The sequence below is a fragment of the Lynx canadensis genome, chromosome A1 (assembly GCF_007474595.2).
Source record: "Lynx canadensis isolate LIC74 chromosome A1, mLynCan4.pri.v2, whole genome shotgun sequence".
Taxonomy (NCBI): domain Eukaryota; kingdom Metazoa; phylum Chordata; class Mammalia; order Carnivora; family Felidae; genus Lynx; species Lynx canadensis.
Window position 1 is genome coordinate 90,396,247 of NC_044303.2, and position 26,093 is coordinate 90,422,339.

Sequence of the window (26,093 nt, forward strand, 5' to 3'; positions counted from 1 at the left end):
TGCTTCACTGGGGAGATGTGTTCCCCACTTTTTGTAACTTCTCCTGGGGCAAAAATGAGACCCAACCGTGACTCCAGTGGGGGTAATGGGCTGGCCTCCTCTGCTCTCAGTAAGAACAAACTGGCACAATTTTTGAACAAGAAATATTGCCATCATTCATATCCCATTATGCTGTAATAATGTGAGATTTCTCTTTAGCAACAGTGCACACTGTCAATATATCCATTTATATCCATTCCCCCCCCCCCCACCAAGGGATGGGGATAGAATCATTAAATGTACAGAGGGTATCAGGCCTGTAAAGGAGAATTTGACTGAGGGTCACCAGGAGCCATCACCCCCAATTCTGCTAGTCTGACACCCCATAATACCCCAGTCTCCCTACCCTTGGCTCTACCTGCCACAATCCTACTACCTCAAATAAGCTCCTCAGTGGTCTCCTGATGGATCACCAGAGAAAGCTCTCTTGTAATTGCAAAAAGAACACCACATTTTTGAAACTAGGGGAAAAAAAAAGCGGAAGGTAAAAACAGTCACCCATAATCCTCCCAAATAAACCAAACTCTTTTCATTTTGCTAGTTCCCTGCTTGGCCTTGTTCACATATGTGGACTTGTTTTACAGAGTGACAGCCAGAGATTTATTTTCTATTCTGCGTCTGCACTCAGCAGTACATCATAAGTGTTCCTCACACTGCTCTAGTTTGTTTGATGTATTAATAGCTTCATAATCATCCTCAAATTTGTTGTACCATAATTTGCTTAACAAATAAATGAGTTTATTTCCAACTCTGTAGCTAATGCTGCAATAAACATCCTTGTGCACATAGCTCATTTTATTTTATTTTCCTTGTTTGGAATGTTGGGTTTGTAAAATTTTTTTAAGTTTATTTATTTGGGGGGGGGCAGGAGGGGTACACAGAGAGAAGGAGAGAGAGAATCCCGAGCAAGCTCCACACTGTCAGCACAGAGCCTGATGCAGGGCTTGAACTCATGAACCGTGAGATCATGACCTGAGCCAAAACCAAGAGGTGCATACTTAACCAACTGAGCCACCCAGGTACCCCTAGAATGTTGGTTTAAAAGAGCATGAAGGCTGGTGTCAGCTTTGGGCTGGCAGTTTGTATTGCCTTCTCCACTTGAATCCCTAGTCTTCTGACCATAGAAAAACTGCCAAGCCTCTGCTGTCAGTCTCTAGGCCGGCCACAAATGAACTGGAAGCAGCATGGTCCCCTTGCTGGATGACATGTCTGAACAGAGAGATTTGGAATCTCACCTCTATTTGTGAAAGAAACAAGCAGCGTTCACCTGGCAGGTGGGGGGATCAGGCAGCCTGTCAGTTTCCCTGCAACAGATAGGGCCACCTCTGCCTCTTGTGCTCACCAGGCTATGTCAGCTGTTGGGTGCTATCCTCCTCCCTGGATGTTCCCAGGGCAGGCAGACAGTCAAGGTGCCCTGTGTTTCTAGCATCAACATATGGGCACCTGACTCAAACTAGACAGGTCAGATGCTTTCTTCCCGGAGGAAAGCCACACTGATTCAGCCTAACAGCCAAGCGCTGATGAAGACACTCCTCAGTTCCAGCTGCCCAGATCCCCAGAAAATTCCGGGTGCTATTCTTTCTGAGCCCAGCCCTGTCACCTTGTCTTCACCCTGCAGGGAAGACTCACCTTCCGGAAGAGTCTCTTTCTGTACTCGTCTCTCCTGCCTATGAGCAGAGAGCCCTCCCAGACACACCCAGGCCCCCTGGCAGAGGGGTCTGGATACCCAAGGGACTACTGCTCCAGGCCAGCCTGAGGGTCAGACACGTGGGCCTGCCTGCCCAGGCCATCTCAGCCCAGCTGGCGTCTCCTCTCTCAGCTTCTGGCTCAGTAATTCATCACTCTGACCAAACAAAAACTGACAAAGGACGAAGTGATGCCTTCGATTCTGCTAAAAGGCAGCCACCCCAGCAACCTGTGCCCACTCAGCACTGGCCCCAAGTACCACCCGAATTCCTGGACAGAGACTTTGGCTTCCCAGGCTGGCTAGGTACCAGGAAGTTGAGACGTCGTCTGAATCCTGAGCCTGGTGCCAACAGGCAGGAGGGAAATGAGTGAGGGGCCTGAGGCCAGGGGGGGCTGGGTTTCCATACAAGCACCACCCCTCACTCCTCATTAGCTGGAACAAGTTCACTGGGCAAAGAGTTCACTTCTCTGAATTTCACTTTCCTCACCTGCAAAATGGGTGCAATAGTCCCTATTCCTGGGGGTCCTCAGGGAGAATTAAATGCCAGCTTCTGGACCATGACCAAACCTGAGCTGGTTTGTCTCTCATTGTGCTTCTCTCGATGGGGATTTTCACAGTACCGCCTCGGTGGACCCCAGGCTAACTCTCACCTAGGTGGCCCCAGGCTGGGCCAGAACCACAGGCCTGCGCTCCCCATGCCCCTGCCACTACTTCCCTAAGGCCACACTGCCAGGAAAAGGGGGGAGGACGTCTGTTTCCTTCCTCTAGTGGACCTAGAGTGGAGAGCAGCCTGGCCACTTTCATTTTCAAGGTTCCCAGTATATTAAAAATGAGGAAAGTTGCAGTAATTTGGATGTAATTTAAATGCCCACACACAAAAAAATCATGATACAATACTTGTTATTGACAAGATAATCGCAGTACTCAATACATTTTCCGGTGGATCACTAGCGGTGCAGTGTGTGTGGGACACACACTCAAAGTCGCCAGACAGCCATCTACTTCTTGTAATCTTCTGAAGCTGGGGCTGTACCCTCAAAGTCTGAGTTTCTAGAAAAAAAAAAAAACATAACCAAACACAATGCAGAACAACCTTCACCGGATCCCATTAAAAACAAAAACAAAAACAAAAACAAAAACAAAAACGGGGAGTGCCTGGGTGGCTCAGTAGGTTATGTGTCCAACTCTTGATTTCGGCTCAGGTCATGACCTCATAGTTCGTGAGATTGAGCCCCGCATTGGGCTCTGTGCTGACAGCTCAGAGCCTGCTTGGGATTCTCTCCACCCTTCCCCTGCCTCTCTCCCTCTCAAAATAAATAAATAAACTTTAAAAAATTTTAAAAACAATTTTAAGTAGGGACCAGGGGACATTTTTAGATGTTTGGGAATATTTGAATAGGGTAGGATATGGGATTGTTTTACAGAATTACTCTCTATTGACTTTTTCGTCATGATACAGGAGAACAGCCCAAAGGGTCATCAAATGGTTCCCCCAAAAAAATCCTTAAAATTAAAGCAATAGACAAGTAAAGGATTCATGACCAAGTGTTAACCACGATTCAACTCAAGTGGTGGGGTGCAAGTGCTCATTGTGCCATTCCTTCAACTTTTTCTTTTTTATTTTAATTTTTTTAATGTTTTTTAATTTTATTTTTGAAAGTCAGAGTGCAAGCCAGGGAGGGGCAGAGAGAGAGGAAGACACAGAATCCAAAGCAGGCTCCAGGCTCTGAGCTGCCAACACAGAGCCTGACATGGGGCTCGAACCCACGAACCGGGAGATCATGACCTCAGCCAAAGTTGGACGCTTAACCAACTGAGCCACCCAGGCGCCCCCAACTTTTTCTTATACTCAGTTTTCTGTTAAGAAAGATGAAAAGTTTGAACTGCCAATTCAATGTTTTGTACATTTTTCTACATAAGATGCTGTTATGCTGTGTCCCTGCTGGCAGTGGGGCACCTGGTGCCTGAGTTTGCAAGATGCTGGCCAGCCTGGGCATCCACGCATTCAGGACGGCTGGCTCTGGATGATGCCTGGTTGGGGTGGGGAGTGCACGGCAGTCTTCACCCAGGCCACAGGTTCCTGTGCTTCCACTAACAATAGCAGGGAAAGGGGGGAGGGATGGTGGTAGCTACAGCTTCCAGGACCCCACCATCCAATTTGCATGTCAGAGCTAATGAGGGAGAGGTCACTAGGTCCACTTCACAGAGGAAAACTTACCCCGGAGGGGACAGGGGCTTGGAGCAGTCACACACTTAACATGTGTCCAAGCAGGGACTTGAGCCAGGAGCACTCTGGTAAACCACTCTCTGAAAAATCAGAAAAAGAGAGGGAAAGACAGAGACAGAGAGAGAGACAGAGAGAGGGAAAGGGAGGAAAGGAGGAAGGGAGGAAGGGAGAAAGCCTGGAGTCATAGTGTGCCAATTTCTGTGGTGTAAATATTACCTTCCATCATGGCCAGTTTCAAGGGATCGATAGTTTAACAAGAGGCTTGCAAAATCCCTGAATACTTAACAGTCAGCAGCACTGATGTCAATCCAGTCCTGGGTGTCTGTCTCAGAAGCCCCTACTATTTTCTTTGTCAAGATTTGCTATACATTGGGGTGCCTGGGTGGCTCAGTCAGTTAAGCGCTGACTTCAGCTCAGGTCATGATCTCATGGTTTGTGAGTTCGAGCCCTGCACTGGGGTCTGTGTTGACAGCTCAGAGTCTCAAGCCTGCTTCTGATCCTGGGTCTCCCTCTCTGCCCCTCCCCCACGCACGCTCTGTCTCTCTCTCTCTCTCTCAAAAAAAATTAACATTTAAAATAAAATTTAAGGGGCGCCTGGGTGGCGCAGTCGGTTAAGCGTCCGACTTCAGCCAGGTCACGATCTCGCGGTCCGTGAGTTCGAGCCCCGCGTCAGGCTCTGGGCTGATGGCTCAGAGCCTGGAGCCTGTTTCCGATTCTGTGTCTCCCTCTCTCTCTGCCCCTCGCCCGTTCATGCTCTGTCTCTCTCTGTCCCAAAAATAAATAAACGTTGAAAAAAAAATAAAATAAAATAAAATTTAAAAATATTTGCTATACATTGGTTATCTGCACACCACTTCTACAATTCTGCCACCTCTGTGTTCCACCTATTATTAAATATTTTTCTCTAAGACACTACACTTTGAAAAAACATTTTTTAATGTTTATTTATTTTTGAGTGAGAGACAGAGAGGCAGAGTGCAAGCTGCGGGGAAGCAGAGAGAGAGAGGGAGACACTGAATGCGAAGCAGGCTCCAGGCTCTGAGCTGTCAGCACAGAGCCCGATGTGAGGCTTGAGCCCGTGAACCGTGAGACCATGGCCCAAGCCAAAGCTGGACACTCAACTGACTGAGCCACCCAGGCACCCCAAGACACATCACTTTTCAATGGCAGTTGACATTACTATCATTGAAAAGCAAAATCACTTGCTAAAACAAATACGATAATATTAAAGCGATAATATTAAATACGATAATATTTAATTATTAAAATAAAAATGTTTTTTGCACTTCCTCAAATACCCTTTCCATGTGCTGGCCCTGGTGACCCAGAGGCTGCACTCTGGGGACCTGGGGACTGTCCTTCCACCATCTTCCTTCACAGCCATTGCCATGGCATGCCACTGGGTCCTTCAAAAGGAGGAGACAGCAAATCTGATATGAATGTGAAAATGCCCAGCCAGTGTTCAAACATTTCTCTTATACAGTCCAGATGTCCCCAGCAGGGCTCTTCCCCCGTAGCATTTCTTTGGATTTCAGGATCACAGTGTGTTTCTTGTGGATACTAGAGGATACTAGAGGATACACTGTGTATCCTCTAGGTTAGCCTGTCCCATGGGGTTGGACTGGGTTTCCACAATTTCATCTGTGGCCATAGTTTGGCAGGAGGGAGGGGACAGGATGTTGATAATCAGCAGCAGTGGCAGGGACAGCCAATATGGACCAAGACCTTCAGGGGACAGAGCCCCAGCAGGGAAACAAAAAGAGAGGCTCATTCAGGGCTGAAGGGAGAACCAAAGCTAACTCCGTGCCTACCCTATGATGCAGTCATTCCACTCCAGAGTATATACTCTCAGAGAGGTGTGCACCTGTCCACCAAAAGATACACACAGTCTTCAAAACAGCTCTGCTCAGAATAGCCCCAGATGGAAATCAATAGAAATCCCCATCAACAGGAAAACGGACAAATCAATTGCAGAATACTATACAGCAAAGACAGAGAGGCACCTCCTACTACTACATGCAAAAGAAGAAAGAATCTCACAAACATAATGTTAAGAAAAAGAAACCAGACAACAAAGAGTATGCATTGTGTAATCACACATTGTAATCTATTTCAATAAAGTACAAAAACAGGCAAGCTACCCTATGGTACCAGAAATCAGAATAGTGGGGTGCTAATGACTGAGAAGCCCAGAAAAGCTTCAGCGGTGCTGGTAATGTCCTCCACCTTGATCTTCATGGTGGTTACAATGGCATTTTCACTTACTAAATATCTGTTGAGCTGTATATACAGATTTTTTTTTTTGCAAACTTTGGGGCACCTGGGTAGCTCAGTTGGTTGAGCATCTGATTTAGGCTTAGGTCATAATATTGCAGTTCGTGAGTTTGAGCCCCGCATGAGGCTTGCTGCTATCAGTGCAGAGCCCTCTTTGGATCCTCTGTCCCCCTCTCTCTCTCCCCTCTCCCACTCATTCTCTCTATCTCTCTCTCTTAAAATAAATAAAAAGTTAAAAAAGAGATTTTTTGCACTTTAGTAGAGGTATGTTATATTTCAATATAATATTTAATAAATAAGTGTAAGAAAAAGGCATAAAATACCAATATAGTGCTAGATGAAGAGAATGAGAAATAGAATGGCATCTATAACCAGCATTGTTGAATGATTAAGAAGCACATGTACACCAAACAATACCACACATTTGGGGAGAACACAAGAGATCTACATTAAGCGCATTCATATGGTTACCTGTGGGGAGGCAAGGGGAGTGAGGGGTAGTGATAAAGGAAACCATAAGTAATAAGTTAAGATCAGGGCCTTACTAGGACCAGAGGGGATCCTGTGCCATTAGAGAAAGATAAGGAAGAGAGGGGCACCTGGGTGGCTTATTCTGCTAAGTATCTGACTTCAATTCAGGTCATGATCTCACAGTTTGTGAGTTTGAGCCCTGCGTTGGGCTCCGTGCTGATATCTCAGAGCCTGGAGCCTGCTTCGGATTCTGCGTCTCTCTCTCGCTCTCTGCTCTTCCCCTGCTTGTTTTCTGTCTCTCAAAATTTAAAAAAACAAACAAACATTTTTTTAATTAAAAAAGAAAGAAAGAGAAAGAAAGAGAGAGAGAGAGAGAAAGAAAGAAAGAAAGAAAGAAAGAAAGAAAGAAAGAAAGAAAGAAAGAAAAGGAAGAGGAAGAAGAGATGGGGGAGGAGGAAGAAGAGAAATTTTGGACAATCCTTTGAGGTTTCCAACACTGCCCAGGGAACCCAGCTTGGGCTCTGATCCCTGGAGCTGCCCCCCCACCCCTGCTTTACCCCCCATGCTATGTAGTACGTTTTATACACAGGCTACCCCTGTTTATGGCCCTGGGAAGGTAGACATTGCTCCCAGAGGAGCCAGATACATTTCTAAAGGACTGAAACTCTTCCTTGCCAGCACCTGGAGATGGAAGGCTGGGAACTGGGCCCGCTGGAACTCTGAGGAGAAGGGGAATTTGAGATGGGGCTTACGGGTGACCTGGGATTTCTTGGGAGATGGGAGCAGAGGGAGGGGAGAGTCATGTGTGGAGCCAGAGAAAGGGCCCCACAGAGGAGGGAGGCCTATGGGTATCTCCCTTCTAGACCCCTGTGGGCCTCAGTCAGACCTCAACACACACTCCTCATGAGATCTGCCATAGCCAAATACCACCTGTGCTTTTATTTACTTAATACTTTTCATCCACTCACTTTTTTTTCACTTAAATGTTTTATTTATTTACTTATTTATTTTTACCTGAATGTTTTAAAAGGTAGTTTTGTCCCAAGTGTTGACGTGGATGTGGAGAAATGCGAGCCCTTGTGTATTGTTGGGGAGACTGTAGATGGTGTAGCCACTACGGAAAAATGGTATGGCAGTTACTCAAAAAATTAAACATAGAACCTGTTATATGATCCAGCAATCCCACTTCTGGGTATTTATGCAAAAGAGTTGAAATCAGGATCTTGAAGAGATATTTACACACCCGTGTTCATAGCAGCATTATTTGCAGTAGCCAAAAGGTGGAAGCAAGCCAAGTGTCCATCAGTGCTTGGATAAACAAAATGTGATGTATACATACAATGGAACATTATTCATCCTTAAAGATGAAAGAAATTCTAACACATGCTACAACATGGATGAACCTGGAGGACACTATGCTGAGTAAAATAATCCAGTCATGAAAGGTCAAATACCAACAAAACAAAACAAAACACCCTAAGGGTCAAATACTGTGTGACTCCATGTATGTGGGTCTATAAATGTCTGTATGTATATGCCCGGAGTAGTGAAATTTTATAGAAACAGAAAATAGGGGCGCCTGGGTGGCTCAGTCGGTTGAGCGGCTGACTTCGGCTCAGGTCACGATCTCGCGGTCCGTGAGTTCGAGCCCCGCGTCGGGCTCTGTGCTGACAGCTCAGAGCCTGGAGCCCGTTTCAGATTCTGTGTCTCGCTCTCTCTCTGCCCCTCCCCTGCTCATGCTCTGTCTCTCCCTGTCTCAAAAATAAATAAAACGTTAAAAAAAAAAAAAAAAAAAGAAACAGAAAATAGAATTGTGGTTCCAATGGGCTGGGGGAGGGGGCAGTGTAAAGTTATTATGTAATGGGGACAGAAATTCAGTTTTACAAGATGAAAAGAGTCTAGAAGATGGATGGTGGTGATCCTTGCACAACAATGTGAATGTACCAAATGCTGCTGAACTGAACACTTACAAATGGTTTAAGATGATTTTGGGGTTTTTTTTGTTTGTTTGTTTCTCATATTTTTTTACTGCAATTTTAAAAAGGTAGCTTTGTACCACAACTATACATGAAAAGACCCTTTTCCTAAAGGAAACTGTCCATAAAATTAAAAACAATTACACTCCCAAATGAAGGTGGTGTTACCAATGCCCTAGATGTCCATACCTGCTGAGGCTATGCACAGAGACCACCTCATCCCACTCTATTTTAAAGGGCGATTGGAAAGTGCCAGAGAAGTGTTGTAAGTTCTCTAGAAGCAACTCTCTACTTGACAAATTCAAAGTATGGGTACCAAATGCTTTAAAAGACCCTTTTAGGGGAGCCTGGGTGGCTCAGTCGGTTAAACGTCTGACTTCAGCTCGGGTCATGATCTCAGTTTGTGAGTTCGAGCCCTGCATCGGGCTCTGTGCAGACAGCTCGGAGTCTGGAGCCTGCTTCAGATTCTGTGTCTCCCTCTCTCTCTGCCCCTCCCCTGCTCACACTGTGTCTCTTTCTCCCCCAAATAAATAAATATTGACCAAAAAAAATTTAAAGAGAAAGAAAGAAAGAAAGAAAGAAAGAAAGAAAGAAAGAAAGAAAGAAAGAAAGAAAGACCCTTGTAAGGACAAGGGAGTAGAGTGAATGAGCCTGGCAAGCAGAGGCAGGCCAGGGCATGCCAAGTAAGAGCAGAGCCCAGAGACCCCCAGCAGGCCTGGGGCTATCTGGGCAGGGAACTCCCTGTCTCAGGTGCCTGAACATGAGTACCTTGGTCCCAAGAACTCTTTGCTCTGTGAGAAGGGAGTCCAGCTGCTGGAGGGCCAAAGTAGATACCTCTTCAAGCACTAGGCCCAGGGAGGAGGCCTGGTTATTTTGGTCTAGGGGCTGTACATCCTGGAGGCAAGTAAATAAAGCCAGCCTCAATATAGCCAGGACAGACTAGACAGATGATTGCAGTGAGGAAGGAAGGGAAGATTTAGAGGGAGAAATTGTGAAGGACATTGCTAAGAGTCACCCAAGGACATCTGATATTTTAGCCAACACTGCATCCACACCCTTTGCCTGGAAACAGTGCCTCAGTTTTCCTTTGGGAAGTGGCCTCTTTCTGGGATACTCAGTACATTTGGTTGGGCAAGGCTGACTCCACCCCTTCCCACTATAGGACGCAGGGAATCCAGGCAGGGCCAGTCAGAAGATGCTATCCTACTATTATGTATTGATCCAAAGGATACAAACACACAGATTCAATGGGACATATGCACCCCAATGTTTATAGCAGCATTATCAACAATAGACAAATGATGAAGAGAGCCCAAATGTCCACCAACGGATGAATGGATAAAGAAAATGCGGTATACACACACACACACACACACACACACACACACACACACACACACACGTAATGGAATATTACTCAGCCATCAAAAACAATGAAATCTTGCTATTTGCAACAACACGGATGGAACTAGCAAAAATAAGTCAATCAGAGAAAAACAAATAACATATGATTTCACTCATATGTGGAATTTAAGAAACACAACAGATGAGCATGGGGAAAAGAGAGGAGAGGGAAACAAACCACAAGAGACTCTTAATGATAGAGAACAAATTGAGGGTTGACAGAGGAGGTGGGTGGGGGATGGGCTAGATGCGCTATGGGTATTGAGGGCACCTGAACACTGGGTATTGTATGTAAGCGATGAATCACTGAAGTCTATTCCTGAAACCAATATTGCACTGTATGTTAATGAAAATTTAAATTAGAAAAAAAAGATGTTATCCTTCCTCCTCATCAGGGAGCAATAATGAGTACACTGCCTAACATTCTATAAGCTACTGGATTCAGCCACACCTGACTCAAGACCCATCCCACTCTTTCGTTTATGCTTTAGAAGGGTACACAGCTGACAAGATGTGTGTGTGTTGTGGGCTGGGCAGGTCTCACTACAATCTCCTCTTTATCCAGAGAATCTGGAGGTTTCATCTCCTGTAGACAGCCTTCTCAACCCCACAGGTGTTCTTACAGTTCTGGGTGTTGCGGCCCCCTGCGTCCCATTACAGAGGCACGTCCCCTCCCCTGCGTTCCTTGGAGTCAATTATATGTGACTGGTAGTTGACCAGCTGAAATCTGAACTCTTCACAGACATTTAACTTTTAAAATTAATTGTAAAGTTTTAACTGTTTTTCTTTTTGCATTCTCGTCGCAAACTTTTCCACAGGCCTTTATAAAGCTCCCAGGCTCCGCACACTGTGCCCATCACGCGGGGACTAACGGACATGGCTGTGTAAGCTCCGGCCCTCGTGCAGGCGGGCGGGAGCGAGCAGGGCATCGCACGCAAGCGCGCGGGGGCGGGGCTGAGCCCCAGGCCTGCGCGTTGCCGCTCGGCCCTCCGGGAGGGGGCTGGGCAGAGCGGCGGCGAGCGCGCCGGAGGCGGCAGCCGGGCTAGCGGGACTTTGTGTTTCACAGACCCTGCTTCAGGCGCATCCTCTTGGAGCCGCCTCCCAAACCCCGCCGCTGCCAAGCGAGGCGCCCCCGAGTCGGCGGGACCAGACCCGTGGGATGGAGTGGGCCCGTCCCCACGGCCCTCAGGGGGCCCCGAGGAGACCACCGCGAGCTGCCTGACCCGCCGTCCTCGCCCAGGGGCCCATGGGCGCGTCCCCGCGGGCGGGCCGCAGACGTGAGGGCGGCGAGCGGCCGGGCCGCGGCGCCGAGGAGGACCGTGCTCGTGCCCGGCCCCGCGCAGGCCGCGCGCGCGCGCTCCCGCCGCAGCGCCGGCCGCGCCCGCCCCGCCTCTCCGCGCCGGCCCTGGAGCCCGGTCCGCGAGCGGCGGCGGCGGCGGCCGGAGGGACGATGAGCGGCGCGGCGCGGGCGGGCCCGGCCCGGCTCGCCGCGCTCGCTCTGCTGACCTGCAGCCTGTGGCCGGCGCGGGCGGACAACGCGAGCCAGGAGTACTACACGGCGCTCATCAACGTGACGGTGCAGGAGCCCGGCCGCGGCGCCCCGCTCACGTTCCGCATCGACCGCGGGCGCTACGGGCTCGACTCGCCCAAGGCCGAGGTCCGCGGCCAGGTGCTGGCACCGCTGCCCATCCACGGAGGTGAGTGCCGGGGCGCGGAGAGAAGGAGCCGGCGCGGGGGCGGGCGGCGGCCCCCGGGAGCCGGGGCGCGGGGGCGGCGGGCTCAGCGCCCCCACCCACCCCGGCCGGACTCGCAGCTCCGCTCCGCTCGGCCGGCGGCCCCGGGGTCCAGGTTTCCGTCGTGTGCAGCCCGGCCTGCCCACGGGTGGGAATGAGGCTCCAGACGCTTTTTGGGGGGGGGGGGGTGGGGGTGGGGGGTTCCTCTTCTCTTAGGAAGACTTAGAAAACGTTCCTTTTCGTTTAGGTAGCTTGTTTACAGGAGGGCATGGGTCTGCGAGTTTGCAGGGACAGTTCAGACAAAGGAGGTGGTGGAAGAGCGCAAAACTAATTCATGGTGGAGGAGGTCTTAACCTGCATTTCGGAATCGGCAGGTTTGTTCCCGAAATCCCAGACTTAACGCTGAATTAGATCTCGAAGGATGAAGGCCCTTTTCTAACGTAAAAACGTGCCGTTTTTCTTAAGTGGCAAGTGGGAGGAGGTTGGTAGAGGAAAATGGGCATCTTCCCTGTTGCTTTTGGCTCCTGTTCTGCCCCAGTAGTTTTTACTGTAATTTGACGCCTGAAAATCTCACATTATGAAGAATCTGATACCAATTGGAACTAGTAGCCAAGTTTTCAGGGCATGGGTGCTGACGAGGGGGAAATAGATAAAATTTTCAAGAATTGTCTTTGAAGCCATTTGGCGTATGCTCATGCTTTCCTATAAACACTGGCTCCGTTTAGTTATTTGTATAAAAACGTATATTTGTATAAATTACTGGTCATGTTTTAAAGGAACCTTTTTTTTCCTTTTGATATTTTTTGGGGGGGGGTTGTTTTTTGTTTTTTTGCCCACTGCGAACTTTTTGGAAAATGTCTGCTATCTTCTCCACCCCCGCACTCATCCTGAGAATGCTGAGAGTGGATTTTTTTTAAGCTGCTATTCATGTTAAGATGACCTAAACAAGGCAGTCTAAATAAGGTAATGATGTTTGTTTTTATACTCTAAAATATTAAAACATCATGCCTCTTCTGAGATCTGTGTGTGCTAAAGTGCTAAGCTGTCTGTGTACTGAGGAAAAAGAATCACGTGGGTCTTTCACTCTAGTTTGCCCCCAATTTAAAAGTGCCTTGTAAAAGTTCATTTTTACACCAACGGTCAGGTGCTTAAAGTGCATTCTCATCTCCACTTTGTTAAAAATGGCAGTTAGGGTCCCAGCTTGCGGGCAGAAACAACTTTGGTCTTTGGTTCATTTAGTAAATATTTGTGTGCCTGTTCTGTGCCAGTCACTGTAGTTGGATCACATAATGTTGCCAAACTATGGCACTAACAATGGTAGCCTATTTTCTGGTGCGGAGAACCGTGAGGGTCACGTGGAAGGGGAGGAAGAGGAAGAGAGAGAGGCAAGCTGTTCTGGAGCAAGAGTTGGCCCCGTGCAGGGTTTTGAAATACTTGGTTTGTCTTTAGGGCTTGGTTCCCTCGGGCACCCCAAATCCACGATATTCACTTTAGATTCTTGCCTCTAAAGGGTCTCATGTTGTAAAACTACTTGTTGCTTGCTTGTCATCCCCAAACAAAAGCCCGGTCTTTGAGAACTCTTGTTGTAGGTGTTTGAACAGAAGAGTATTGGGAACTAACATGCAACTGATGTGTAGAGGAAGGTTAGTCCTGTTTCCTTATCCCTGGGGAGGTAGCATCACTGTACAAGTAAAGGTTCTGAGTTGTGCTGTGCATATGCTATGTGACACCAGGAGAGCATTGCGTAACCCCAGGAAAGTAAATTGGCCACATAACCTCAGTGTCCTCCACAAAATGGAATGATAACATATTTACCTCGTAAGATTGTTGACAGGTATGAATGGTCCCTGCATTCTTAAAACGAGACTTGTGAACCTGAATGAATGTCTAAATTGGTGAGGTTTTAGACACCCCTCAATGTGAACACGTCAGGGCAGTGTGTGAACGCTGAGTCTGGGGTCGGTTCCCTTCAGTGTCTGTCTTCTCTTCCTATTCTCCATTCTCTAGGAGCTCATTTTCTATTTGCACAACATGAGATTGCTGCATGTTTTCTCATGGTGTGAGTGGTGAGGTCCTACAGGTGGTTTGAGTCTGACTTCCTACTGAGGGGTCTGCACACAGAGGTGCTTTCAGTTCAGCAAATACTAATTGAAATCCTGTGTACCACTGCAGAGGTGGTGGGGCAACAGCAGTGAACAAAACAGATGAAAATTCCTCTTCTTCCTGAAGTGCTAGTTAGGGCCTTTATACATCCGTATACCTGTAAATCATGAAATCCAGGACATTTTCCTACTTTTGCAGCAGGAACTTGGGAATGTATCTTAAAAACAACAATGGTGGTATAAGTCTGTTACGATTACTTGCGTTACATCCATTATACCTCAGTTAAAAAAAAGTGGCTATTCTTGATTTAGTGAATTTCAAAATTTTATATTTTAATAAAAAATATTACAGTTCTTATGACCTTTTATGCTCTTATAATTTTGAATTGAAGAGAATCTTAGCGTGTTTATTGAGGACTTCCTGTGTGTTGACAGTAAACAAAGTAATGTTCAAATTACAAAGCAAAAAATGTTACAAGACGGGAATTCCTGGCAGAAGTAGCTGGGCCCAATAGATGTGAAAATTTTTTTTATCTTTTTTTTTTTTTTCTTTTTTGAGCAGGCTCTACACCCAGTGTGGGGCTTGAACTCACAACCCTGGGATCAAGAGTTGCATAATCTACCAACTAAGCCAACCAGGCACCCCTAGATGTGATATTAACAAAGGTGCATTTTTGAGGATAAGTGTTTGGTAGTAATGAATATAAAGACAAAATAATTTCACATTTTCCTAGAGCTTAACATGATGACTCATTTTAAATCTCTGACTTGGTTTGTGAAATATTAGAAACCTTTCTTATTTTGTAGTGCTACTATCAATTAGACATGTATGAATAACTGAATGAAATTTATTTATTCTACACCTTTAAAGGGCAAATAGACAGCTTTTTCTTTAGATTGTTTGGTGTTTTAAAAGTACATTTTTAGAAAGTGTTAAACTTTATAAAACAATAAGTGTTGTACTTTGAAAACGTATTCTTTGTCACTAAATAGAATGCAGATTGAATAGAATGGAGATTCATTTGTTTGGTGTTAACAGATTTCATATGTTTACTGATAATTCATTTTTAGGAATGGGCCTTTGAAGGAACATATCTTGTATTTATTTGCAGATTACAGTTGCTTACTCAAAGGGTGAGCTTAGAACTAGAAACAAATGTAAACTAGCTAGTACCTACTGGGGAGCAGACATTGTAAATGTGCTCTGTGTTTGTGCACACTAACTTTTTGTCTGAGCCTGGAGTGGGGGTTGGGCAGGAGAAGGACCAGTGTTGATGATGTCATTGTATATGCAGATGTGCTGGTGGGAAGAATCTGGTATCAGCCACTTTTTGCTTTGCATAGAAATTTTGAGGATTGGATGTTATAGCCTTAACAGTTTTACCAAATGATCAACTTTTGTGGGGAAGGGGGGCATCTTGCTGACCGTATGGATACAAAAAAAAAAAAAAAAACCAAGAAAAACTTAGGTTTTTAGGTTTAAGAAAGTGGTTCTTTTGGATGAATCCATTAAACCTGAACATGGTTTTTTAAATTCTGATAAAGAGTAAAGGATATTGATGTGGAAAAAAGACCTTGGATGAAAGCCATCATGTAATGTTAGAATTCATAATGGCAAAGGCAAGGACTACTAGATATAGAGATTTCAAAATATTCAGAGAAATAGTAGGTATGATTCTGGGAACAGGGACTCTGAAAGGAAAGAGAATTCAAAAGAAGCTGGAGGTTCTAAAAACCAGATCTTAACATAAATAACTAAGCAAGCAGATAAAGGAGATATATACAATATATTTATATTGAATTTTACAATTGAGAAAATGGTTTCACACACTGTATTTTTCCTTCACTTTTGGATGATCCATTGGCATATAAATATTTGAATATTTAAAAAAAAAACATTTGACCTTCCCACCAAATACTCTTCTGCTACCATCCCATCCTCTATTTCTCTTAATGGCAAAGCTTCCCATAAGGGTTGTGTTCATATTTGCTGCCTTCAGTTTTTCCTTCTGCTGTTCTTCACATTGTGAAGATCTTTGATTGCTGTGCCAGTGATTTTGGTAAAGACATGGCATATTTAAATGATCTCTTTGACCTGCTGAATCCCTACCATCTCAGTGTGTGGAATGGTGGGTTGAGACTAAGAAAAAAAGTGAATAGGAATAAATACATAGCCCCGAATTGGGGTGTAAAAAAAAACCACCTGCATTAAAAGGAGTTGAAGGGAGATAAAGCTTAGCTGCCTGTTGCAGGACAGACCCTCTCTAGTCGTCTTGAATTTGGGTGTCTGGTTCCTGGGCAGCACTGGTCCTGCTTCATGAGGCCAGGTACACCTCTCGTTTATGTTTGATTCTGAATGTGAGTTTTAAAAGATGGACAAACCGGGGCACCTGAGTGGCTTGGTCGGTTAAGCGTCCGATTTCGGCTCGGGTCATGATCTCGCAGTCCGTGAGTTCAAGCCCTGTGTCAGGCTCTGTGCTGACAGCTCAGAGCCTGGAGCCTGTTTCAGATTCTGTGTCTCCCTCTCTCTCTGCTCCTCCCCTGTTCATGCTCTGTCTCTCTCTGTCTCAAAAATAAATAAACGTTAAAAAAAAAAAAAGATGGACAAACCACAGAGCACTGTTGGAACGTTATAAAAGAAAAATCCTTCATTTGAAGGAAGGTTAGATTAAATGACTTCTAAGTTTCCTCCACCTTGATTGAAGTGTGACTATAAAGTGGTAGGACAAATCTTATTTTTTTATTTTTAGAGAATGTGCATGAGCAGGGGAGGGGCAGAGGCAGAGAAAGAGAGAAAAACTGAGACTATCCCGAGCTGGCTCCATGCTCTCAGCACAGAGCCCGATGCAGGGCTCCCTCCATCCCACAATCCTGGGATCTTGACCTGAGCCGAAATCAAGTCAGACACTCAACTGACAGAGTCGTCCAGGCACCCAAGGACAGATCTTTTTGAACAAACCTGCCAGAATATACCTATTAAAGAGAGTGTTCATCTTTTCAAACCAGTCACATCACCGTATGTTTATCCATTGTGTGTACATATATGCACACACATATTGTGCAGCATTGAAAACAAATTGAAATACTTAGCATTTATTTTGTAAGATTTATTTTGTAAGATCTTTTTGATTGATCAATTTTAAAAAGATATGCAGTGTATCAAATCTTTGTCTTTTCTAGATAGACTTGAATTTTGACCACAATTGAAAGTTCTTTTGAGGCCATTCTTTTTTATGTGCTTGTGAACTCTCTCTTTAGATATTTTTCAAGAGAGAAGTCTAGTAGTGTTTTAGGCCATCTGTGGGATGAATGGGTAGTCCCCAGAGCAGATTCTTTTGAGTATTTAGGTATATGGTAGTCTTGACTTACTTGCAAAATGAAACTGTTTTTCAGGACCATCAACATTTGCTTGTTTTATCATCCTTATATTATGCACTAGACATTTATTATTTTCTATGAATTGTTGCAAATGCAGCTTCGTTTACTGTTGGAAGCAGTTTTAAGTAAAACAAAGGGAGCTCTTCAAATGCAAAGCAGCATAAGTAAAAAAAAAAAAAATAGTAAGTACCTACTCTGTGCTTGAGTTGTACAAGTGCTATAGTTTGTGCAGAAAGCGCTGTATGTACTGCCCGCCTAGGAGGGCCTTGTCTGGATGGCACAAACAGAACATACCATTGTAGAAGATGGTGCAGGCTGTTTTGGTGGATGTTGTTCTAAAGCAGGGGTCTGCAGACTACACCCAGGGGGCCAGCCACCTGTTACTTTACACAGTTATGGAATACAGCTATAACCGTTTGTTCACATGTCTTTGGCTGCTTTTGAACTGAGTGGTTGTGACAGAGGAGTCTATGTGGCCTGCAAGCCTAGGCTACTTACTCTCTGGCGCTTTAAGAAAATGTTTGATGATCTTTGTGCTAAAAGTTCATTTCTACCTTAGTTTTTCCCCGTTGAAAACTGTGTTATGGATTTATGGCTGAGAGTTTGATTTCTACATTGCCACAAACTGTGAGCTCCTGGCAGTTAGGGACAATGTCTTCCTTGTTTCAGTCCAGCACCTAGGACTGTGCCTGGCACTAGCAAGCCACTGGAATCTGTGATTGCATTCAGTCTAGCGGTGTTGGGTCTGGTAGTGAAACTGATGGCAGGCTTTGTAGGAAGGTGTTGGGGGCAGGCGTGGGAGTGGGGGGGGGGGGGCTTGATGGACAGAGTATACTGTAGGGCCTCTGTTAGTGTGCTGCGTCGTGAATGGCATGAAGACCAGAAAAGTGGAAAATGACTTGGACTTGTAGTCTAGAAGAGTTTCATTGAAAATGTGGAAATTCGAAGTCAAGCTTGGTTAGTTCTGTTTCTAGCCATAATTGAGTAAAAGGGACCAGTTCACTTCCCCACCTTAAATGACTAGAAAACATGACAAAGTTATGAAACAGCAGTTTTAGAAATAGGTCAACAAAGAGTACAGGACAGTGATCCCTGAGAGAAAGGAAATAAACAGTGGAGCTGTATGACTGCCCCAGCTTACTTACGGCCTGGAGAGTTGCCATGTTGCAGTGCAAGGAAGGGGAATCCAGAGGGAACCTGGTGTTGCCGAAACAGAGTTCAGAGCTCTAGGAGGCCAAGGCAGTTTGAACGGACTTGAATATGCAAGGAGGTAAAATACGAGAGAGGAGGGAGTCGCGCAGGGAATGAACTCTGGAGAGCCGTGAGGGGTCCCTACGGGTCTTTGGCCAGAGTACTGATCTGCACATTTTATGAAGAACTGTCAGAAATTAGCAGGGGGAATTCTTGGAGTTCCCACAGGGCTTGGAATAGTTCATACTCTTACTGATCAGTGTAGGGAGACTGCCTAATGCATGCGAGGCCAAATCAGCCCTAAATAAAAGCCTGTTCTGGACTCCACTTAACAAAGCTTAGGAGCGAACTTGAAAAGGATCAGACTGATTCCAAGCAACTGGTCCAGAACAAAACTCGACAATATTGAAAGGGATGCAGTGACATCTGGATCCCAAAAACATAAAATCTAAGACCAACATCCAGTCAGAAATTACTGGGCATGCTAAGAAACAGGAAACTATTACCCATAACCAGGCAAAAATAGGCAGTAGCAACAGGACCAGAAATGGAACAAATGCTAGAGTTGCAGATAAGGGTGTTAAAACAGCTATTGTAGAGATAGCTTGTTTAAGGAGGTAAAAGAAAATAACATGCTGAAGAGGGAAATGGATATAGAAAAGACCCACATCAGATGTCTAGCCATGAACTCAGACTTGAGAAAATGTAGGATTTCTGTTGATGAAGGAAAGAAGAACACACTGAGAGAGTGTTTCCTGCTTTGGTGCTCTTGGTTTACCCCAGGCAGTGAGGTACTTAACACATATTGTTTCACGTATTGTGGGCTGAGAAGGGTGCCAAGTACTGTACTATACATGGACTGCCATTTAATAACAGCCCTAAGTGGTACTGTGTCCTCATTTTGTGGATGTGAATTCAGGCTTCTCCAGTCTCTCACTTAGTGTCTTTTTTCTTGAGAGCCCTCTATACGATTGGAAATTATATATCTGGTTTGTTTGTTTATGAGGGCGGGGATGCTGTTGCTGTGTCTACTCGTGTGTACACAGTGCTTGGCGTGGCACCTGGAACATAGTAGGGTGGCACTGGTTATTAGCGTTGGGTGAATGAAAGCAGGAGAGGTAACCTACCAGCTGTAGAGCTGTCGGGATTCAGCAGAGCTAGGATGTGTTGGAGGTCTGTCTGACTGCAGCATCCATACTTTAACCACTTTTTTGTACTGCTTCCCGAGTGGGTTTAATAAATTATGATACATCCACTCAGTGGAAAGTTACACAGCCATTAAAGGAGATTGTGAAAGCAAGGTATATCCTACAAAAATAAACATATAGTGATTGAACTGTGACTGTGTTAAATTTGTTTACAGTGGATTAAGACTCAGAGTAATGTGCAAAAATAAAAATGATTGTGTTCTATTGATTGGATCATTGGGGGACATTTTTCATTTTCTCTCTCTCTTTTTTTTTTTTTGAAATGGTTAATTTTCAGTACACAACCTTCATAGGGGAAAAGTCATACTTCCCGAAGGGAACAAGTAAGCGTGTACAGGTTGGGTGTTTGTTTATTCCCAAAGCTTAAAAAAAAAAAAAAAAAAAATGGAGTGAATTCCAAGCCATGGTCAGAGCAGGAAACTGGAAGATACTAGACATAAAATTAAAAGGACATGTTTTTCCCTAGTAAGAGAAGAGGAACTCCAAGACCAGGGACAGTTGGTCCAATTGTGAAACAACTAAAATGTGACACAGTTGTGAGCAGTTAGCAGATCCTAGAAAGGGAAGTGGAATCCAAACACAGGCCGTTCTGTAACATTTTTATAATGATGATATTAGTGCTTTAGTGGTTTTGTTGGTTTTCAGTGTTTAAGATCAATCTGTAGTTAAAGTGTGGAAGGCCCTATTGGTTGCAGAAGAAAGAGAAAGCAAACATTTCGACCTTAAGCATCTGTAACTATAAATAGATGACAAAGGTAGAGAAATGGAAGAGAGAAAAGACATGTCAGGAGCTGGTAAGGGCCAGTGACTTCATCTCACTGGGTGAGCATTCAGGAGGTTGGCTGTAGTTGCAGACACTGGGAAGGTTGAACCACAGAGGAAAATAATGAAACAATGAAATCAGGGAAGAGGGAAAATGGAGAAGCCTAAATGAGCAGAATCTTGATTTGTAGCCTCATAAATCTGCAGATAATGTCTTATATTGACAAACCAGGAAACAATGGCGATGAGCCTTTGTGGAACTGTAGAAGGTGACCACTAGAAGAACTAAAAACAGGGTTGCTTTGGGGGACCTAGGACAATGGAGTGAATGGGACAGGTATACTTCACTGTAAGCCATTGGGTGAAGTTTGTCTTTTCTGTGTGTGTACAGTAAGCTTCCCACTCATTCCCCCATCCACACTGCAAATGAATTCTGTGCCCACCCCTTTCTCTTTTCTGCAGAAGCTCCCTGCTTTCCCAGCATCTGAGGTCTTCTCCAACTATAGTGACTTGCTATAAAATGTAGGGTTCTTTAGAAACTAAGCGCTGTCTCCAGAGAGTTCCTGCTTAGTAGCCACTGATGGACCACGAAATCAGGAAACGCTACCATTGAATTAACTGCTTTTATTTTATAAACAGATCTAAGTCTATAGACCCTAAACTAATTTATGATAGTAGCTACTATGTTGGCTCATAGTGTTTCCCTTTCTTCTGGCAACTACCTTCCTCCTCAGTCAGTTGTGATAAGGCCTCAGCATTAATTGAATTCAGCATAGCATGACCCTGTCCTTTGGCTGATTTTGGATAGAGGAAGCTCTTTCAGCCCCCTCTGGCTTCTCACTTCTCTCCTTATTTGATGTAGAGTCCATGATTCTTCACATTAATCATCCCTTTTTCCTCTGTTCTGTATCACACTCACTTGGCAAAATGTCAATCCAGGGTGAACCACTACCATCCGTCTCTGTGCTTCCTGTCACCATGCAGTTGAATGTGGCTGGAGAAAATCTGAACAACGCAGCTGACCAGGGTTTGAGAACATAACATTTAAGCAGAAACAAATGGGCACTTAACTATGCTCAGTAATACAAAAATATTTTTTTAAGTTTTTTATTTATTAAGTAATCTCTGCACCCAGCATGGGGCTCAAACCTATGACCCCAAGATCAAGCGTCACATGCTCTTCTGACTGAGCCAGCAGCCAGGTGCACCCCCAAAATACTCCTAAAGAAGTGGGACAACTCTAAGGCAACAGTTTTCTTTTTCTCCAATGCCTGCTGTTGTGTCTTCCTCTACTTTCAGCCTAGTCTTCCCTTGTGAGCCTAGAGTCACACATTCAACTCTGTCTGCATGGTATCTTCAACCTAAATGTCTCGAGGACATCTCCAGATTTAGAAACTTCAGATGGAGCCTTTGATACATTTTTTTTTGCCTTCCAGCCTGCTACCGCACTCCCTGATCCTCCCCATCTCAACAAATGACATCACTGTCCACATTTAGGGTCATCCTTGCTTCTTCTCCTCACATTCCACATCTGATCTTCCCTCCACAGTTTACCTGCAGGATATACATATCTCTGTGTGACTTGTCATTTTCACTCCTGCCTTCTCAGTATGGGCAGCTCTCCCCTCTTACCCTGTCTTGGTCTCTGCTTTCCATCAGTCTTTTCTCCCTTCAGTAGCCAGGATAATCTTGAAGCTTCTACAGGAAATCGTAACACTCCTTGCTTAACCCCCTTCCGGGTCTTCTCATTATCCTCAGAATGGAAATCTGAGCTCCCTCCCTGTGGTCTCCTCCAGTGGCTCCAGCCACTTATCTCACCCCTGCTTACCATGCTGAAGCTGTATAGCTTGATCATCATTGATTCTCAAGTCAGCCACCCATCCGAAGCCTCAGCATTCCTATCCGATGATTGTACAGCTTAAGCTTGAACAAATGAATGACAGAAATCTATCACATTCATCTCTGGAAAGCAGTGTTAGAAAGTTTTTCATCTGGGGAAAAAACTTGGTTCAGATATTTGTAGGCAATAGTTAATTTCCTTGTTTGACTCAAGCCCTCTAACCTTTTGGTTTTATATCTCTGTTGCTTTTGATTGCTCTTAAGAATATGGTATCGTAGGGGTGCCTGGGTGGCTCAGTCGGTTAAGTGTCCAACTTCGGCTCAGGTCATGAACTCGCGGTTTGTGAGTTGGAGCCCTGCATTAGGCTCTGTGCTGACAGCTTGGAGCCCGGATTCTGTGTCTCCCTCTCTCTCTTCCCCTCCCCTGCTCATGTTTTGTCTCTCTCTGTCTCTCAAAAATAAATGTTAAAAAAAAATAAAAAAGAATATGGTATTGTAAACTTCAGAGTGTATTTGTCTGTCAGTATTCCACTTAAAGGATGCAGTGGGTTGAATAATGTCCCATAAAAGTTCATGTCCACCTGGAATCTGAGTGTGACCTTATTTGGAAATAGGATCTTGACAAATGTAAGTAGTTGAGGATCAAGATAAGATCATAGTAGTTTAGGATGGGCCCTAAATCCAATGTGGGTGTCCTTATAAGGAGAAGAGAGGACTCAGGCACACAGTGAAAAGAGCCACAGGAAGATAGAGGGAAACAGAGATCAGGGTTACACTGCCACAGCCAGGGAACACCAAGGTTTTTTGGGCCCCAGAAGCTAGGAGAGAGCCATGGGACTGTTTTCCTTTTGGAGCCTACGGAAGGAACCAAGACACCTTGATTTCAACTTCCAGCCTCCAGAACTGTGGGACAGTACATTTTCTGTTGTCTTAAGTCACCCAAGTTTGTGGTCATTTGTTATGGCAGGCTTAGGAAATGAATACAGAAGAAACCCAAAACTGAACACAGTAATGCATTTGGTTTCACCAAAGGAGAAGAGAGTAGAAGTGTTTTTTTTTTTCCATCATGCTGGACACCTGCCGAGAGTCATATAAGTTATTTTGGTAGCCCTAATTACTGACTCATACTGAGCTTACTGTTGATTAAACCTTCTGAGTCTTTTCCAGAGGCTGCCCTAAGCTGTGTGATTTTATCTTCACTGGATGTAGCCTGTTCATTCAACCTTTCAAGATGTTTTTGGAATCCTGATTTGTCACCGCAGTCTTTACTCTTTCCAGCAGCTTTGTGTCACCAGTGAATGTGATGAGCATACCTTCTGTATGTTCATTTAAGTCAGGTCGTAACCTTCTGGACTTATGGATCCCCTTTAAGACTTTAATGAAGGCCATAGAGCTTTCTGCCAAAAAATGAAAATAAATAGGGGCGCCTGGGTGGCTCAGTCGGTTGGGCGGCCGACTTCGGCTCAGGTCACGATCTTGCACTCTGTGAGTTCGAGCCCCGCGTCGGGCTCTGTGCTGACAGCTCAGAGCCTGGAGCCTGTTTCAGATTCTGTGTCTCCCTCTCTCTGACCCTCCCCCGTTCATGCTCTGTCTCTCCCTGTCTCAAAAATAAATAAATGTTAAAAAAAAAAATTTAAAAAAAAAAAATGAAAATAAATTAAAAAAAATAAAAAAATTATGTAGGTAATAACAAAATTTTCAGTAAGGTTTAGAAGGTTCAGATACTTTTTGCAGTCCCGGGTGGTCCATAATCCCAGAGTTAAGAATCCCTGCTCTAAGTTATTGATAAAAGTATTGAAGAATGTTAATGAACAGACCCTTGTAGTGTGTTGCTCAGAATCTTCTAAGATGGCATCGTTCCATTAATCAGCACTTTGGGGGTGTGGGCACTCCACAGAGTTTTCTAATTCACTTCGTTGACTTTGCCTTTGGTGCATATTTTTTAGTGTTATGATATCTTAAATGATGTAATCAAGTGTTTTGGTGGAAAAAACAAAGACATCTTATTTACTCTCTTCCTGATTTGCTAGGTCAGGAGCTATGGCAAGGAAGGAAAAGAAGTGAATCTTCCATGGCTTAGCCATAGTGTGTTAGTTTTCCGTTGCCACTGTAACCAGTTACCACAAACTAGATGGCTTAAAAAAAACACAGATTTATTGTCTTACAGTTCTGGAAGTGCAGAGCCCAAAATGGATCTCACTGGGCTACAATCAAGGCATTGGCAATCCTGCATTCCTTCCGGAGGTTCTATGGGAGAATCCATTTTCTTCACTTTCCTAGCTTCTGGAGGCTGCCTACATTCTTGGCCTTCCTCTGTCTTCAAAACCTGTAGTGAAGCATCTGCAAAGTGCTCTCTATTTGACTTCCTGCCTCTCTCTTCCACACCTAAAACCCCTCTGATTACCTTAGGCCCACCCTCACAGTCCAGGGTAATCTTTATTCTAAAGTCAGCTGAAGAGCAACCTGAATTCCCTCTTGCTGTGTAACCTAACGAATTCACAGGTCCCAGGGATTAGGATGGGGACATGCGGGGGGGTGGGGAGCATCATTCTGCCTCCCATACATAACCAGCGTGTGCCAGCACCCCATTATTACAGCTTTCTCTTCTCAGTATCTACGTTATTCCTTTAATAATAACTTCTGAAATTTTGCCAAGGGTCAGCAGTTTCCTAACACGTCCATAACTTGCACAGTGCATCTTCATCACTTTGTAAACATTGGAGTGCTATTTACACAGGTTACTTTTCTAATATCGTTCTGTGATTCCTCGATGACCACCGTCAGTGATGCTCTTTCTCATTTGTGTGTCACCAAACTGCGATTCATCTCGATCAGAAACCCTAAACTCAGGTGGGACAGCTGCTTCCATACTTACTCAGCAAATAATTATTAAATACCTACTGTGTGGCAGACAGGACAGGAAGTTCCTGCATGCCGTCTGGTGGGGGAGGCAAGGTAAGTCAGCACCTGTATATTGCATATATATTGTCTGGTGTATATTGTCTGGTGGTGCAAACAGACACTAAACAGATAATAACCCAAGTAATTGTTAATAATTCTTGGGGAGGGGTGCCTGGGTTGCTCTCGGTTAAGCATCTGGCTTTGGCTCAGGTCATGATCTCACAGTTCGTGGGGTTGAGCCCCACGTCAGGCTCTGTGCTGACAGCTCAGAGCCTGGAGCCTGCTTCAGATTCTATGACTCCCTCTCTCTGCCCCTCCCCCACTCATTCATATTCACTCTCTCTCTCTCTCTCTCTCTCTCTCTCTCTCTCTCTCTCTCTCTCTCTCTCTCTCTCAAATAAATAAAGGCTTAAATAAATTTAGTAATTCTTGGGGAAAGTACCAGGATGTCAAGAGGGCATAAACGAGAGAGCTGACCTGGTCTAGGATACTCTGAAGAAATATTAATGCTGAGATTAAAGCATGAGCAGATATTAAGATGGGCAGAGAAAGGAAGACCATTCCAGGCCAGGGAAGCCTATATGAAGCCTAAACGGTACAAAAAAAACCTTAATGTGCTGGAGGAAATGAATGGAGGAATTTTGGAGGATAAGGGGGAGAGTGGTACACAGCAGAGGTGAAAAAGCAGGTCAGTACTTACTAGGCTGTGTTAGGATTTTTGACCGTGTCTCAAGAAGAATAAAACTTTTGAAGGGTTTCCTGGTTTGTTTAATGTTTAGTTATGGTAAAACACATAGAATACAAAAGTTACCATCTTAACCATTTTTAAGTGTACAGTTACATGCACTCACGTTGTTGTACAACCAGATCTCCAGAACTCTTTGTTTTGCAGTGCTGTAAC

The 26,093-nt window shown here is 44.8% G+C and overlaps 1 protein-coding gene across 1 annotated transcript in view; it reads left to right on the forward strand.

Annotated features, from left to right (window-relative positions):
• The first annotated feature begins 11,513 nt into the window (after positions 1-11,513).
• The window catches only part of RNF130 (ring finger protein 130), a 108,107-nt gene continuing 93,527 nt past the window's right edge, over positions 11,514-26,093 (forward strand). The window contains exon 1 of the mRNA XM_030316008.1: positions 11,514-11,775. Within this exon, the coding sequence (XP_030171868.1) occupies positions 11,529-11,775 (247 nt within the window). The 5' untranslated portion in view covers positions 11,514-11,528. The remainder of the gene's footprint in view (positions 11,776-26,093) is intronic.